At 40.7% G+C, this 15602-nt stretch overlaps 2 protein-coding genes across 3 annotated transcripts in view; one reads left to right on the top strand and one right to left on the bottom strand.

The window, feature by feature from the left end:
* Positions 1-2055: 2055 nt before the first annotated feature.
* CGGBP1 (CGG triplet repeat binding protein 1) lies at positions 2056-8691 on the bottom strand. Of its 2 annotated transcripts, none has more exons than XM_032680399.1 (2): positions 8649-8691; positions 2056-6473 (listed from the first exon to the last, which is right to left on the bottom strand). In XM_032680399.1, the coding sequence occupies exon 2, from the start codon at positions 6449-6451 to the stop codon at positions 5948-5950; it is 504 nt and encodes a 167-aa protein (XP_032536290.1). In that variant the 5' UTR covers positions 6452-6473; positions 8649-8691; the 3' UTR covers positions 2056-5947. The 2 variants fall into 2 exon arrangements, with proteins under 2 accessions (XP_032536290.1, XP_032536289.1); XM_032680398.1 differs by lacking the exon at positions 8649-8691 and adding an exon at positions 7659-7816.
* A 364-nt stretch (positions 8692-9055) lies between these two features.
* Positions 9056-15602, top strand: part of ZNF654 (zinc finger protein 654) — a 31953-nt gene continuing 25406 nt past the window's right edge. Inside the window, 1 exon segment of the mRNA XM_032679786.1 lies at positions 9056-9201. Coding sequence (XP_032535677.1) covers positions 9070-9201 — 132 coding nt within the window. The 5' untranslated portion in view covers positions 9056-9069.

Here is a 15602-nt window from a genome sequence, read left to right as displayed (position 1 = left end):
TTTATAATCTTTCTGAAAATGGCAAAGAATCTAAATTTTTCATGTTTTTTGTTGGGACTGTTTTACCACCTTGAGACATTCCTGTGAGCTTTTCTATTTTTACAGTATCACAAGACCAAAGCTGTGGTTTGGGGCTGCTTTTTTCCTGTTTGCAGGTGATCAGTCTCCAACCACAAAGTGAGACACACCATTTTGACAGTGGGTTCCAGTAAGTCTGCTGAGAGTTACCTTAACCCTACATGAAGAAGGTTTGACAGCAATATTTTAGTGTCCCATCCAGCTCCTTGCCTGTCACGAGTGATCACTGTAATTCCCTGTTAAAGATCTGCTACTTCATTTCTTTGCAAGCCCTCTCCTTTTCCTGTGAGATTCTCTGCATTTCCCTTTTCCCCCAGCAATTTCAGTTTAATGAGAGGAGCCAACCCTTGTTAAATCAAAGAACAGAGAACAGGTTCTAAAGTGCAGGCTGAGCCTGGGCCTGAACCCTCTCATCATGAGGGACATCAGTTCATTCAATACAGAGGTGGTGAAGACTCTACTCAGGGTTTTGCTGTACATGAAACACTTCCAAGGGTGTTGTAGCTATTGGATTTGTCTTATGGTAACGACGGGCTTCAGAAATAAGGGGAGGGAGGAAGCAATTTAAAGCTAATTATAGAAGAACAAAGGTGAGGAGGTCTCATTTACTCCAGTGAAATCCAGCGCTGAACTTGAGAGCTATTTTGTCCACTGAAGGGCAGATAAAAAACCCACTTGAGGCAAAGCAACACAACAAAACCCCCTAAGAACCTCTAAAGCTCCTAATTCTTTTTCTCCCAGATTTGAACAGAGCTGCCGAATGATATCCTTAAAGTAGCTCTCTGTGTCTGACCTCACACTTTCTGCTCCTACTTGTGAGCTCAATGATCTGCTTTTGGATAGGAGAGAGGGGGCCTCCACCACCAGATGACCCACAAATTCCAAATTCCAAACCCCCAAATTCTTACCTGACATGGGCAGAACTGCCCCGATTGTGTTTCCTCCTGCCTCTGCTGCCTCCCCTGTGTAAATGATAAATGCCAAACCTAATTATTAATGTAAGTGTGGCCTCAAAGCAGCTGTGTATCCTCCATCCTACTGCATCCTGGATATGGCTTGAACTGCCAGGATTCAGACAGAAAAGTGTCCCTGTAAGAATTCAGCATGGCCTAATAACTAAACTTTAAATACACGTTTCACCCAGTTCCGCATTAGTTTGCACACAAATCCTCACCAATACACTCATTTTTGCAAGTCTGCACGTGCTGTTTCATAGAGTTGTCCACACAAAAAAAACTTTACAAAAGGATATGTTTATTCTGCTTTTCCACTTCATATCAGGGTAATAAATATCACCTGATTCTAATGTGCTGGAAATGAGTGAAAATGAGAAAGCAATGGTTAATAAAAGTCATCAGTCAGGAGGCTGCATGAGTTTACTGTTGATCCATCATGAGATGTCAAGCCAGGTGAGAATTTAGAATGTGTAAGGAATCAAACCCACTCTGGATAATTTTTGATGGGCTGATTGATGCTATTTGCCCAATTTTTAGGAGGTCCCTAAGGGAGACAGAGATCAAACTCTGACCTTTTTGCAGACAGTCACAATCCATTTCTACCATCTTACATTACACCTTTATATATGGACTACCACATATTCTTCATCCACTTTGTTGGCAAAATAAGTGATCATGCATAAATCTATCAAAAAGGAATACCTTTTTATTTTTATTTTTTTAAGGAGACTACTTTTCCATTACTGAGTGAAAACTTCACAAAGTAATTTTTTTTTCAGTATTGTTTTAATATAAAAATTTAAATCACTTACTCTGGTCTAACTGTTCCAACAGGAAATCTTGTGGCACTGCAGGTATTTTCAGCCCTACTTTATTATCTAATCATAAGTTCTGGACTTTTTTTAAAATAAAACCATTTCTGTGGCCACTTACCATCAGCAAAACATCCCTACCACCAAACCAGAAGTAAAGCATCTCCACTAGACTAAAAGAGACTAAGAGAATCATTACAGTGAGAAGCTTTGTTAAAAAAAAAGATTTATTTTGAAAGTTAGACACAACCTTAAAATTGTACAAAGACAACAAGCACTCAAATTACACAAAGAGTTAAGTAGCAGTGAGTACAATGTGAATGCAACAACAGTGAGTCTTGCCTCTCTTTATATGTAAATATAGAGATTATCCTTGCCAAACTTCCAGCTTTTTTTTGTTCTCTTTTCTTTTTCCTGAAAACCAGCTCATTATGCTGCAAAACCAGGGAGCATTTCACTGTTCAGTTCAGAACTGCTAAAAGGGGCTCTGGCTAAAAATAGCCCTTCTATCATGAAAATATCCCGTACTTTGCAGAACAAGTTTTGAAAAACAGATTTCCCTTTCATTATGTTGGATGTTTCACCTCCCCTAAGGAGGCTTCAAAATGATTAAAAATTTGGAAGCTTGCTCATGTTTTTTCATTTTCATTATTTTACTCTTTGAAAGTGTTGTTCCAAGGAAAGCATTTCACAGTAATTTTAGCTGTGAGTTGGCTACACTGATTGAAGTACATGGTCAGAGAAGAAAATATTTCTTCTTTTTAATTTTTTTTTAATATTACATTTAGAGTTCAAATATATTAATAAAACCACCTGGCAACAAGTATCCCTTATAGCTTGTCCCTACATATGTAAAGTGAAAAGCAGACATTGCTACCATCCTACCTTTACTTCTGAAGGTACTTTTCTTTGCAGGAAATACATAGAAAAATAATAATGTGTTCTTGCACAGAGACTGATAACTTAATCACACAGCCTCTGAGCTAGGATTTAGTGATTAGTTAGTTTAGATATACCAGAACACTTCTGCTGTAAATCTTCCCTCAGATCAACAGCAATTAAAAGGTTATTATAAATTAAAAGTTTATCCAACTGTAGCCACACTGGTAAAAATTATGCTCTAAAATTGAATGTTTGCGGGACTCTGTTCCACAACTGAGTGGAACCACTCACACTTATTTTCTCTAAAAGTAGAATGGTCTTGATGATTTGAGTCATGTCCATGATTATAAACTTAACTTATTCATTCTTCTGTCTGTTACCTGCAAGTGCTTTATTTTTCATTGTTTCACTCCATTATTAATGTTTGTTGCAATGGACCAGCATCTGGATTTTCAAAAAGTTTGTAAAATGCTGCAGCTCCTTCTTAAATGAAAGTATCCCCTTACTAAGACACCAATGTCCTACAAACTGCTGTGTGGAATTAAGTTCATTCCACTGAAGACTCTGACGACCAGCTCTTGGTTCCAAACTGTCAGGAGTCGGTCGCCCACGGCTCTGCTGATCACGTTCCTCACCAGGCTTGTACTGCATAAAAGTAAACTGGTACTAGAAGAATTAATGAAAATACTTGTAGAATTGCTCTGATTCTGTAAATCTCTCTATAGACATTGCTCTGTAAGTAGAATAAGCTTTTGAGAAAATAAGTATTCTAATATTCCTTTGCCTTATTGAGAATGACAGGTTCTCTTTTTTAAACCAAAACTCTTGATGTTGCCAACTTCTTTATTTTTGTGTAAAACTGTAAAAATAAATTGATTTATTTTTTTTAAGCTGTGCAACACCCTATTTAATGTCACCATTAAGCTTTTCAAAACGCCTGTCAGTTTGTCAGTTAAGGAAAAAACATAAAACATTGAATCTTATCCAAAATTGTTATGGGGGTGTGCAGCCTGAAAAATCCCACATTAGTAAAAACTGAGCTAACTGGCCCAAAATCACACCCTTTAATCATCCTCTTTTCTCCAGATGCTTTTGTTTAACGGAAGCCTGTTTTCTCAACACTTCACTGTCTTCCATTTGCTTCCATTGATAAGGTTTAAAAAAAAATAAAAGATTAAAGTGAGAATGTTGTTTCACTGTAATGAGACAGCAGCTGTGAAAGAACACTTTCAATTATCGTCAGGACAGAAAAGGCTTGGCTTAAGAAGATTTACAGAAGAGTTTTAGCCCAAGGCAGCTCATGATTTCAAGCTAAACCCAAGCTTGTGCAAAAGCAAATGATATTTTGGAAGGCATATTTTGCTAGCTGGGATTAAAGAATTGCTACTGGTATTTCTGTCTGGAGCTCTGGACCAACAACCAACCCAACTGAGGGGATGGATGTGACTGAGTGCAGTCCCAGAGGTGCAGCAGTGGGCTGAGTACCCCTGGCCTGGTGCACATGGATGGACAGCCTCCTGCTTTTGGTTTTGTCCAGAGTTTCTTAGCAGGACATGTAACACAAGTGCATTTCTTCAGAAGCTAAGTGCACAAAAAACCAGTCATTGCTAAGTACATAAGTCTCTCTCAGCCCAGCAAAAAAGATTGCTTTAGGAACAGCTTGGGAAATAATTGCAGAAGCAAAATAATCAGGTTGTTTTGTCTCTTTTTAGCAATTACTGAGTATTGCTGGAAATATCTGGAATAAAAGAAATACTGTGAAATTCTGCTGGGGAAAGGAAGCTGGCTAACTGGCTCCACCCAAGGGAGTTAAAGCATGTTTACTCCACTGTATCCACTGAGTGGGAGGATTTCTGTGCTACCAGAAACTGCTTGGCACCTCTCTGAACCCAGAGCTTCTCCAGGAAATCTAGAGCAGGCAGAGGTCAGTTGTATTCCAGCACTCTGCACAATGCTCTCTCATTTCTTACAGAGCACTTGCATCCAGTGGGTTAGTTGGCTCAACTAGAGTTTGGAGAGGGTAACATGACTGAAATTCTTCCTTTTCCCATTTTAGTTCTGCCAGTCCAACAGATGTGGCCATAGCACAGAGCAAGAAATATAGCCCAGGTCTGTAATTCCAGTATAGCTTCCAAGTATAAACACTTCCCTACTTGTGCTTACAGGTACTGAACAGTCTTTGCAGCACTGATTTTAAGCGCTTTACTGCCCTTGGCTGAAAGGCCGATGACAAGGCTGGAGATGTCGAGGACCTTCAGGGGAAGATGGAAGAGTCTCTTCTCCTGTGCACAATGAAAAAACCTTCTCAGCTCCACAATTTAGTGCCTCCCCCAGCCCCAATTTAGATTTTGCATCCTTAGTCCTGCCAGTAGGAAAAAGGCATTAACCCTCTCCCCTAAGAACTTGGTCCAGCACAAGGTTCATTTGCCAGCAGCTGCACTGCAAACCACACTCAGTTATTGGTTTATCTACTCAGCTTTCAAGGATTGGCACTGAAGCTGAAAGGGCAACAACTGAGACAACAGAACAGTGATTTTAGAAATGCTGAAACAGCGATTTCAGAAATGCAGACATGGTGAACCTGCACAACTCCCAGCCTTGTGAGAACTGTGGAGCTCAGAGGTCAACACAAGAGACTGGCTATTCCAGCTAATGGATACATCCACAGTTGCACCAGATTAAGAGAGTATTCTAGAAGAAAAAAGGTTTCCTGTTTTAAAAGGTAAACCAAACTGGAGTAGAAAGCTGCAACAGTCTTCCCCCAACAGAGCAGTCACATTTTAATTAACCATTCTACAGCTTCTTGCAGTTCAAACGTGCAGTACCACTTCTTGGTCACTCAGGGACAGGATACCAGACAAAGCAATCCAGTGACATCATTAACAATCCCTACCACACCATCTTCCACAGATATTTGGATGCACTGTTTAGGTCCTCCATCCAAGTGCCTTTATCTCAGCATCAGTTACTGCTGGACCGGGCAGAGATCAGATGTACGCCAGGAATGTTCCCTACATTCATCAGGAGTTCTGAAGTCCACAGCAGGGTCAGTAACAATCTGTGGCACACCACTAAGTCCAGGAATAGATTGTCATTTCTACAAGAATACAAAATAGCTTGTAAAATCAATATGTAACACTGTATATATGCATGAATATAAAAATAAACCACACCATCAATATGTAAAACTTCACAACAATGATGAAAACAGTTTCCTTCTCAGCGGTCTTCGGTGTTGATGAGCTGGTTCTCGTTGTCATAGCCATCAGGCAGATAAGCCTTCCGGAGCTGCTCTGACTTGGGTATGGAGCTGCCGTTCTTAACGTGGCGGGACAGGAAGGCTCTCACAGAGGGATGATCAGCCTTCTCCAGAGGGATATTGGCTTCCAGGCACATTTTCACAAAGTCCTGGATGACACTGGATTTCTCTGTCTGGGCAGTGCTGTTGCACTGCAGGGAGGCAGTGAGAGTCCTCTGCTTCTTCCTGACGTTCTGCTCCTCGAACTCCGCCTTTCTCTTGGTGTGTGTTTTGGACTTGAGGTGGTCGTTGATGGCAGATTTTCGGACGTGGTTCAGGACCACGTTGCAGGAAGTGCAGAAGAGCTTCCCTCCATCCTCATGGAGCTCATTCCCAAACTCAGTCACTCGGTCCTGAGGGGTCACGTACAGGGCAGTCTTGGAGCGGTTACGGGACGGGGCGGATTTCACTCCAAACCGTTCCATTGCTGCCTCCAACAAGGCACAGCTGGAAAAAAACCAAACTGTGGTCAAAGTGTGCTGAGGATTTCAACCAAACTCTCCTAGACAGAGTCTATTCGACACCCAATACAGCACTTACTGGCATCTAAAAGATAATTAATTACATGGAAGATACACATGTGAAATTGCTATGAAAGGAAGGCTCTTCATTTTAAAATCTAAAGAAATTGGAGAATGAAGTTCCTTATGGGTCAGAGGAAAAGACTTTCGGTTTCTACAACTACAAAGCTCAGAACTGAGAACACTCAGAACTCTCAAACTCACAGCACTCAGAACTCTCAGAACCCTCCAAACCAATCTGTTTATCACTTAAAGTCAAATAGAAAGGCTTTCTGCTTTTCTTGAAGACCTTTTTTTATACTTTACACTTTAGATGCTTTCTTCTTAGTATTTTCAACATATTTGATGGTTTTCATTGAGTCAGTATTTTTCTGTTTATTTCCTGAAAGTGTTTATCCTGTTAGCAGAAGTTTAATAAAAAATTCATTTATTTAGCAGAAATTTAGCTGTCCAAATGGCAGGCAAGAAGACAATTACTGTCACTTACAAAAGCCAGTTACTCCCCCTTCCCCCCAAACAAAAAAAAAGAAACCAAACCCAAACTAAACAAAACCAAACATGAGCTTTGTCAGCACTTGTTTGGAAACAGCCCTTGCTTTTACTCCAGCTCAAACCACAACTATTAGAGTGAACCTTAACTTGGAGCCTAAAACTCCAAGGGGTAGCCTAATGGGAACAGAAAATTGCATATATTTCAATGTAAAATAAGAAACTGTGTTTTCAAACATAACAACTTCTCTGAGGGAGGTCACTGATAACTAAGAGAGTTGGACACTTTTAACATCACTCTAAATTACACTTTATGTTGTCAAAGCAGGCAATGACCTACTCAAGTGCACCAAAAATCAAACAAGACCTGTATGTCTTGGAGTAGCTGTGTAAATCTCAGCTAAGATTATTTAAGTCCTTTCAAAAATAAAATCAAGTAATAGCTCTGTTCAGGTTTGTGGTTTTCTGACCAAAATAAATGGTCATCACATTAACTGCCCATTTCCTTAAAGAAAAAGGTAACAAGTGTTAGAATCTTCAAAGTATTTTCCAAAATATATGTGTCTATATATATATTAATTTTATTTTTTTAAGAAATACAATAGGTTGCCTGGTCATTTACCTATGGGCATGATGTACTTTCTCTGCACTTGTTTTGTTACAATTTGCTGTTGCAAGGTTTTTAAAAAAGACAGAATGCAGTTTCTGCTGCATTTTTGCTCATCCTGGAACTGAAGGAATAGATAATTCAGCCTTCAAAATTGTCTTTTTTTTAAAAAAAACAAAACATTGCTACATGGAAGAGATTCCAATCTTCTGAAGAAAAAGAGACAAAGATCTTGGTTATCAGCCACTTTCCTAATTTTTTTTTGCTCTGTTTACTACTTCCCTGAACTGTAAGCCTTGACAGCACCACGCTACAGAATATATAATTCAGTCTTCAAAATTATCTCTTTTTAAACCCTTGTTACATGAAGAGATTACAACCTTCTTAAAAAAAAAAAGGGAGGCAAAGATCTTGATATTAACGACTCTCCTAGTTAATTTTTTTCGCTCTGTTTGCTACTTTCTGTAAGTGTAAGTCTTGACTTTAAATCTTGACTTGTACAATTCTATAAAGACACACTACAGACACACCACAAAGATAAACAACCTTTTTCCAGCATCAGTGTAACTTTCTTCATTCTTTTTTGTTATTTTTTTTTTCCCAAATCATGCCCACGAGTTTCCTAAGCAACAATTTTGTGAAATCAAGCAAGAAACGGGCCTTGACCCGACACAAACTTGTTGCTTTGGCTTCTGAAACGACGGTAGAAATCCCCCACCAAACCAGGTGTTTGCACTTCATCAATACCCGCAGGGATTCCGCGAGCGGTGACACACAGCATTCTGGGTGGGTCTGTTTTTTCCTGGAGCCGGAACTGGACGCGTTCATCCCTCAGGGATCGCTCCCCGGGGTCACACCCGCCCCTCCCTCCCCGCCCCGGGCTCCGCGGAGGGCCCGGCCCGGCGCTCCCCGAGCCGCGCAGGTGCGGCCGAGTGTTGGCCGGGGATGCCCCGCAGCCCGTTTCGCGCAGCCCGGTGCCCTCCCCGCCGTGCCGGGCCCCGTTACCCTCCGTCCCCGCCGCCCCCGGCGCCGCCACCGCCGCCGCTCCCGCCGAGGCCCCGCCGGGCCGGGCCCGCCGCTCCACCACCCACACGCACGGCCCCGCCCACCGCGCCGCGAGTCTCGCGCTGATTAGCTCCTCACTCTGATAAGCGGCGCTTTCTCCCAATGAGAAGCGGGCGGGCGGGCACGATGGAGGCGGGGCGGGGCGCTGTGGCAGGGGTGAGGTGCGACTGACGGGTCTCTCAGCCAATGGACGGAGTGAGGCTGAGAGCTTCATGCCAATCGCAGAAGGAAGGAGGGGCCGCGCGTGCTAGCGCACGCTGACGGACAGCTGAGCTAACCAATGAGAGGGTAGAGGGGCGGCCCTTCCGGCGGGGCGGGGCGGGGCTGACGCGCTCGGTACGCGCGGGGCGGCGGGGCCGCCATGGCGGAAGACGAGAGCGACCAGGAGTCCGAGCGCCTCAGCGAGGAGCTGGAGGCGCTGGCGGCCCCCGGGCTGCCTCCAGGGCTGCCCGCGCTCCTCCGCAGTCAGTACTACTGCCGACGCTTCTGCCAGGTCAGCGCCCGGCGGCCGGGAGGGCGGGGGGGGACACGGCCGGGCCTGCGCGGGTGAAGGGGCGGCCCGGGGTGATGGCGAGGCCTGAGGAGGGGCGGGGAGGTTCCCGGGATGAGGGAAGGGCAGGGAAGGGGAGGGAAGGCGGCTCCGGGAGCGGGGCAGGGAGAGGCGGGGGCGGCTGCGGGGACACGTGTGGGGCTGCGGGCAAAACCGCCCCGGGAGGGCCTCGGGAACGGCCCCCGTACCTGAATTAAACCAGCCAATTTTATTATTATTTTTATTGTTATTATTTTTATTTTTTCCCGTTTGAAAGCAGCGTTTTCTCGGTACGGGCCCCGGAATTCCCGTGCTCCTCGCAACCCCCAAAGTAACGAGCAACAACAGGTTGCTTTTCCCTTAGTTGTTCCGCCAACACCTGCTAATGGAACGTTGGTTAGGCTGGGTCGATATAATAGGGGTTATTTTAGGTGGAATATAATAGGGGTTATTTTATATAGGATATAATACAGGTTATTTTATATGGAATGTATTAGAGAGTACTGTATATAGAATTGCTTCAATCCTTTTCAAGCCAAACCTTTCCTTTCCTTCAAGCCAAACCTTTTTGGCTGCCACGATTGTTTTCTGCAATTTAAATAAATATGTTTCTATGTCGTTGTTATGTTTCTGTTTTAACATTCAGTGAAACATCTGTTTGAAGTATTTTTTTACTGAGGTATGTGCTTAATGATCTTGGGTGGTTTAATAAGCTCGGGTGCTGCTCCCTAAGTCCACAGGTTGCTTTTTGAGGTTGCTGTTCCTTTTATTAAATTTTCTTCTCTCCAGTGATCTCTGAGAACTTGGATGTTTGAGGGAAAATTGTGGAGCCGGTGAAAGGAGAAGCGAATGTTTGTGGAAGTGTGGTGTGGACTGCACTTGAGAGGAAGCACAGCCTCGTTTGTTTATGTTGGCTGCTTGGAAAGACATTTAATTCTGCTGGACACTGAGAGTTTTATCTTAAATTTTTCTGTCTGTGCTTAATGTGTGTTGAATTTCTTGCCTTAAGGACAAAGTTCAGGCAGGGTAATACCTTCACATCCTGTTGCCAATCCCATTTCCCAGATAGAACTAGGAATTAGTAGGGAATAGCAGAGGACAAGACCAGGGGAAGAATTTTCCTGTAAAATAGTTTTATCCCAGTTATTATTGGTAGAGTACCTGAAACATTTGACTTTGACTTCTCCTGCAGCTTCTTTCCTGTAGAAATGAGGCCAAACCCTCTCCCCTACTTTGGTTTTGCTTTGAGTTGATGAACTCTCCATGTGGGCAGCCAATGCTCTGAGCATGGAAAGGGCTCTGCTTCTCTTCTCTTCAAGTTTTCTTTTTAACAATCCACAGCTTAAATGATCCTGATGAAAGTCAGTTAAATGAATGTATTAACACTTTGTCTGCAGGGATTTTTTTTGTTTGGTTGGTTTAAATTTGGCCTGGTGTGATCAGCAGTCATGTGCTTGCTCAGTATAATTTGAGTTTTGCTTGAGCATGTTTTTAGTGATGGATTTTTCTGCTGCTTTAGCTACATAAATGCAAGATCTTAAGGGGTATTTTGCTGGGAAAAGCTGTGTGACATTTGTGGTTTAACAACAAATGAAGTTGTTGTCAAAGAGAACAATTTACCCTCATGAGATTGGCAGTGGGGAATTATTTTGGCCCATATACCCCTGTACATAGAGAGGGCTGACAGAACCCTCAGCCTATTTAATGAGGAATGAAGCATATTCATATTATTTTTCTTCAGAAAATATCATGAAGTTTAGGTCATCTCTTTCTCATAACTTTTGCGGGGGGGGGGACACCTCATCTCCCTTAAACACTGTGTTACTTTATTAGATTTAAATTCATTTCTCCCCCTCCCCAGATGTCTTTTTAATGCAATTTTTCCTTTAGGTCTGGTTTTATCAGAGCCTGATGCTTTGTACTTGTGTATCCAGATCTGAAGGACACATTTGACTGTTGTGCAGATTTCCACCTCATTCCTCTCTGCACTGATAACAGAGTTTTGCTTGTCTTAATAGTCATTTGGCACTTCCAAATGTCCCAGTTTGCCTCCTTTTTTTGTCAGAACGTAGTTGTAGAAATAGTTGCTTAGAGATGGGTTTGAACCACCCAAAAGGATGATTTTTATTTTTAGAGTACCATCCCATTAAATCATATCATATAGTAGTGAAGTTCTTTGGAGTATTGCAGCTCAACTTCTTTCAGATAAATTAAATAACAATTAAAGAAGAAGGCAGGATTATCAGAGAATTTTGCATAAATATACAGTGTAATGATACAGGATCAATTGGAATGTGGCACCTCTAAAACCATGTGTAGTTTTGGGATCTGTGTGTTGTAGGTGTTCATGGTCACACAGAGTCATCCCAGCCTGAATCTTTGAAGGCAAAATGGAATGTTTTCTTAGGTTGTTCTTTGGGATTGATGACATGCAGAAAGCAAAAAAAATCAACATTTCTGTGGCTGGAGCTGAAAAGAGACACTTGGAAGATGAGTCAAGTGCCCACTTTATGCATCTCACCAGCTGTTTCTGGCACTTTCTAAAATGTGCTGATGAGGCGTTTCTTATTTGAGGACTTCCAAACCCACTTGGAAAAAAGAACAAGATTCCTGTAACTACTTTGTAAGTTTAATTTGAAAGGTTGTACCTGAAGAAACCCCCTCAGCCTAAACATTTCGAAGAGCTCCAGGAATTTCAGCTTCTGTTATATGCAGAATTTTAAATTCTCCTGTGAGATTTCTCAGGAACCAGAGCTATTGAGAGATTTCCTGTGTGTCTGAAATACAAATGGTGAAAATAGCAGAGATGGTGACTTCTTAGTCTGAGGGTTGAGGAGGGTACTTTTGTAATTAGAAGCATGAGTTTCCAAATTTACTTGATTTGAAAACAAACCTTATTAGTGAGCTGGAAAATGGATGTAGTTTCCTTCATTGCACTTCGAGTGGGTACAGTTTTATCAACCAGCTTGATAAATATTCAGGATATTTTCTCATAACATTAAATCCTATCAAAATATTCCAAGTTGCTCCCAGCATTTCTGTAGTTGTCCACGTGGCTGCAGAGCTGCACTGGATGTTATTTTATGACTGAAATAAATGCAAGGTGAGTTCATCTAAAGTAACAAAGTGATGCCATGAGGAATAAACGCTTACTGTGGCATCAGTTTACAGCCTTCCTGAAATAAAGATTACCCAGTTTGCTTCCATTAATTGGTGGCATCTTGAGTCACTCCTGGAAAAAATAATTCCTGGGCTTATAAACTCAAAAGCTAAGGAGTAAAATTTAGTAATGCACTAGAGAAGATGGTGTTTCCTGGGTTTATTTTAGCAGACAAAATTGCAGGGGTGTATGACTCAACTGGTGTCTTGTCTTTGTGGTGATGGAGGTAGAAAAATATACAACTTGGAATGTTTGTTCTCCTAGTTTGAGGGTTAATACATTTCCACACTTTCTGTTTTGTGTTTTCAAATAGTTTAAATACAAATATAAAGTATTTTCACGTACTTCAAATTTGAAAGTATTTGTCTCTTGCTTTGGACGTCAAATCAATAAGGGTTAAGTTGTTTTTATATTTTATTTAAAAAACCCCCAACAAACCAAAACATCTCCAAACAAAACCACCCCAAACATGTAGGTTACGACAGACTTTTATTTTATTACATTTTGGACTCCTAGGATCCATATTTGATCTGCATACATCATTTTAAAGCTTAGCTACAGAAATCTTGCTCACATGAGTAGTAGTGGAAAATGATTTCTTCAATATCTCTGAAGCTTTTTTTCTCTGAGAAGGCAGAATCTGTAATTTTAAACCATCTATTTTATGTATTTTATATTTCTTGTGCCTGCTGTCCTTTTAGTTTTACCCTGAGAAATTATCTCCCTGCTTTACAAGTGGGATTAAAGAGTTAGTATTTAAAAAAGAAACATTATACAAATAGATTGTAGACATTTCTTGATCTTTGTAACATTTTTCTCCTTCTACTTCTTTGTAATTTCCCCACTGAACACTCTCAAACTTCTTGATGTTGCTACTTCTCCAAGTTTTAACACCTTTTCTTAAAGTGTATGAAAATAAGCTTGGAAAAAATATATCAGGGTTGTAACTGATAAAGAGATGCAGGTTTTTATACCTAAAAAGAAGGATCTGGGTTGCATGATGGTTCTGTCTGTCTGTAGCCTTGCTTTTTCAAGTTAGAGAAGGCACACTTAGTGCAAAAATCAAAAAGTTAAGCCCTTTTGTTCAGACAAGGGAAAGAAATAATTGTACTTCTTAACTGAAACACATCATAAATTGTGTTTTACTAATTACTAGTGATGTGGATATAAAAAGTTGTGTGTGTTACAAAGTTGTCAGTCCTTGCTTTCATATTTCAATTCCTTCAATTAGTTGACGTTGATTTGGTGGGTGGGTGCTAGTTAAAAGATGGGGAGGAATATTTCTAGTTTTAATATAAGTATCTTTCAGTCATAAATTCTACATAAAAACATTTACCTCAGTGCTGCAGTCAGCCCAAACTGCTCTTCTCGAGTCAATACGTAGTGTTTGCTGTGGTACAGGTGGCAGAGTGTAACTGTATGTGCCTTTCTAAATACCTAAATGTGCTGGGCGCTTGAAACCCAGTCCGAGGGATTGTTCCTGACTCAAGCAGGCTGAGGAAATGGTTGAGATTTCAGTGATTAAGGGTGGGGGGAAGCATTTTAGCTTTAAGGTAGAGCTTTGGCAGCAACTTGTCTCATAGGATGTGTCATGCTGTTGCTGGGTGATGTATTTTCTTTTGCCAGAAATGTGATTATGTTTGGTTACTCCTTATGTAATATTCACATGTGAATTGCAGTAAAAGTTCACATTTTTAGGTGATTGTGAACAGCCATTACTTACTTTCTTTCTATATAAAACCATTTTAAACTTTTATATGTTAAATAATATTTTATGTTACCCTGAAATCTTCAGGCCTTTTCTACTCTCTATTTGGATAATGAAATCCATATCTGTAAGGACACAGTTTGTTTGTATGCAAACAGAACAAAATGTTCATTATCCACTGAACATGTTAAAAAGATAGTAAAAAATAAAGTGATTATTTCTTGAGGTGTTTCCAGGTGTAGAGTAAATGTAGTTTTAGTCAAGTTCTCTTCTGGAATTGAGCTTCAGTGCCTGAGTTGCTCTGGTATTTCTGCTGACCAGGTGTTGCTTTTAATTATGGGTTTTAATTTTCAGGAAACTTTATTTTTAAGCATGCCCCTTTTTTTTTGCTTAGCAATTTAAATCTTTTTTGGTTCCTCCTGTCCTATGACGGCCACTCTAGATGTTTATTGTAACAAATGACTACATGTGTTTATTATAACGAATGACAGCCACTACATTTGCCAACAAACTTTCTTTGTCTGAAAACTATAAGCAGAAATACAGAACTATTGTGGTTTTAATCCTGTGGCGACTTCCTTTACTGTTTAATTTCACAAGAAATTATGGGGTAATTTTGAAATCCTAATAATGACAAGCCTTTATAATTGGTGGGATTTGTAGTTTCTGGTTTTGTTGTGGGGAGGAACAGGAAAGGCTGTGGCAACTTCAGACCTAGCGCTGCCTAAAACGTTTGTATCTTGTGTGTATATTTGCAAATCAAGTTGTTTGCAGTGCTATTTCTTGTTGGAATATAGTTCAATAACTTTGTATGAGCATATTTAGTCACTTAAAATATATGTATATTTAATCAGTTAAGAAATAATATTCTGGGAAGTTACTTTTTTGTCAGTTCAGGTCTTTAATTACTCCCTTGTTATTTTTGGAGTGAGCTGCCTTAGCTTTGTGTTTAGTAACTTCTGATAAGTCTGGTCTTGATTTTCTACTTAATAGGTCACATCTGACTCATGGATTTTGCTCTGAGTTATTCAAACATGTTAAAAAAAGGGGAAGTATATTGGTGTGGGAAAAAAGTGGAGCTGAGCTGGGGGGTGGTGTCAGAAAACCTCCCTTTCAGTACCTTTGTCTGCACTGAATGAGAAAGGGAAACAAAAAGCCCAAAAAACAAAATTAAAAATTGCACTCTAAGAGTTCTTGAAGGGGATTGTTGCAGAAAGTCATGTAAAAATGTTGCCACCCTTCTGGTTTTCTACAGTGTTAACTGGATAAGGACCAGGCCACTTTAGTTTGACAAATGTTATGTGCTTCTTGTTTGGGTGACTTCATTATGTTGAAACTAGTCTGTTAGAAATGTGCTGATAAACATAAACTTGATATAAAACATTTAGGACTCAAGCATCACAATCTCTCTGATTTTCTGAAGTGCTGTGATGATACTTCACCACATGAGGGTGAACATATACGTCCCTTCAACTTGTTTGCCTTGAGAAATTGCAA

Source organism: Chiroxiphia lanceolata, chromosome 2, assembly GCF_009829145.1.
Source record: "Chiroxiphia lanceolata isolate bChiLan1 chromosome 2, bChiLan1.pri, whole genome shotgun sequence".
Lineage (NCBI taxonomy): Eukaryota > Metazoa > Chordata > Aves > Passeriformes > Pipridae > Chiroxiphia > Chiroxiphia lanceolata.
This window is presented reverse-complemented; position numbering and strand designations above follow the sequence as displayed.